This window comes from Cystoisospora suis, assembly GCF_002600585.1.
Source record: "Cystoisospora suis strain Wien I chromosome Unknown contig_10969, whole genome shotgun sequence".
Taxonomy (NCBI): Eukaryota; Apicomplexa; class Conoidasida; order Eucoccidiorida; family Sarcocystidae; genus Cystoisospora; species Cystoisospora suis.
Window position 1 is genome coordinate 5601 of NW_027163741.1, and position 310 is coordinate 5910.

Consider the following 310-nt stretch of genomic DNA (forward strand, 5'->3'; position numbering starts at 1 on the left):
CGAAGAACGAGATGATGATAAAGAGGAAGATGAAAAGCAGCAGGAGCCTAATCGACTGGAAGCCTTAGAGAAAGGGGGGAGCAAAGCGATAAGCGAAGTGTCTCCTTTCATGCGGTCCGCGGGTTTATCCTCGTCATGTACGAAGGAGGAAAAGAATCCTTCGGACTCTATCGTAGACGCAGGAAAGAGAAAAGATCTAGTTAGTTCCCTCCAGGCTGATGAAAACAACAAGACCATGACCGTAGAGAAACGCAAGGAAGCTCTCAACACCCCTCCGTCGTCCTGTCGGGGAGGTGTATGTACACCTCAG

General features: G+C 49.7%; 1 protein-coding gene across 1 annotated transcript; it reads left to right on the forward strand.

The window, feature by feature from the left end:
* On the forward strand, nt 1-310 carry CSUI_011351 (uncharacterized protein; the record flags this gene model as incomplete). The annotated part of the gene is made up of 1 exon (XM_068071450.1): nt 1-310. A coding segment is annotated over exon 1 (201 nt), but the record flags the coding sequence as incomplete, so codon positions are not given.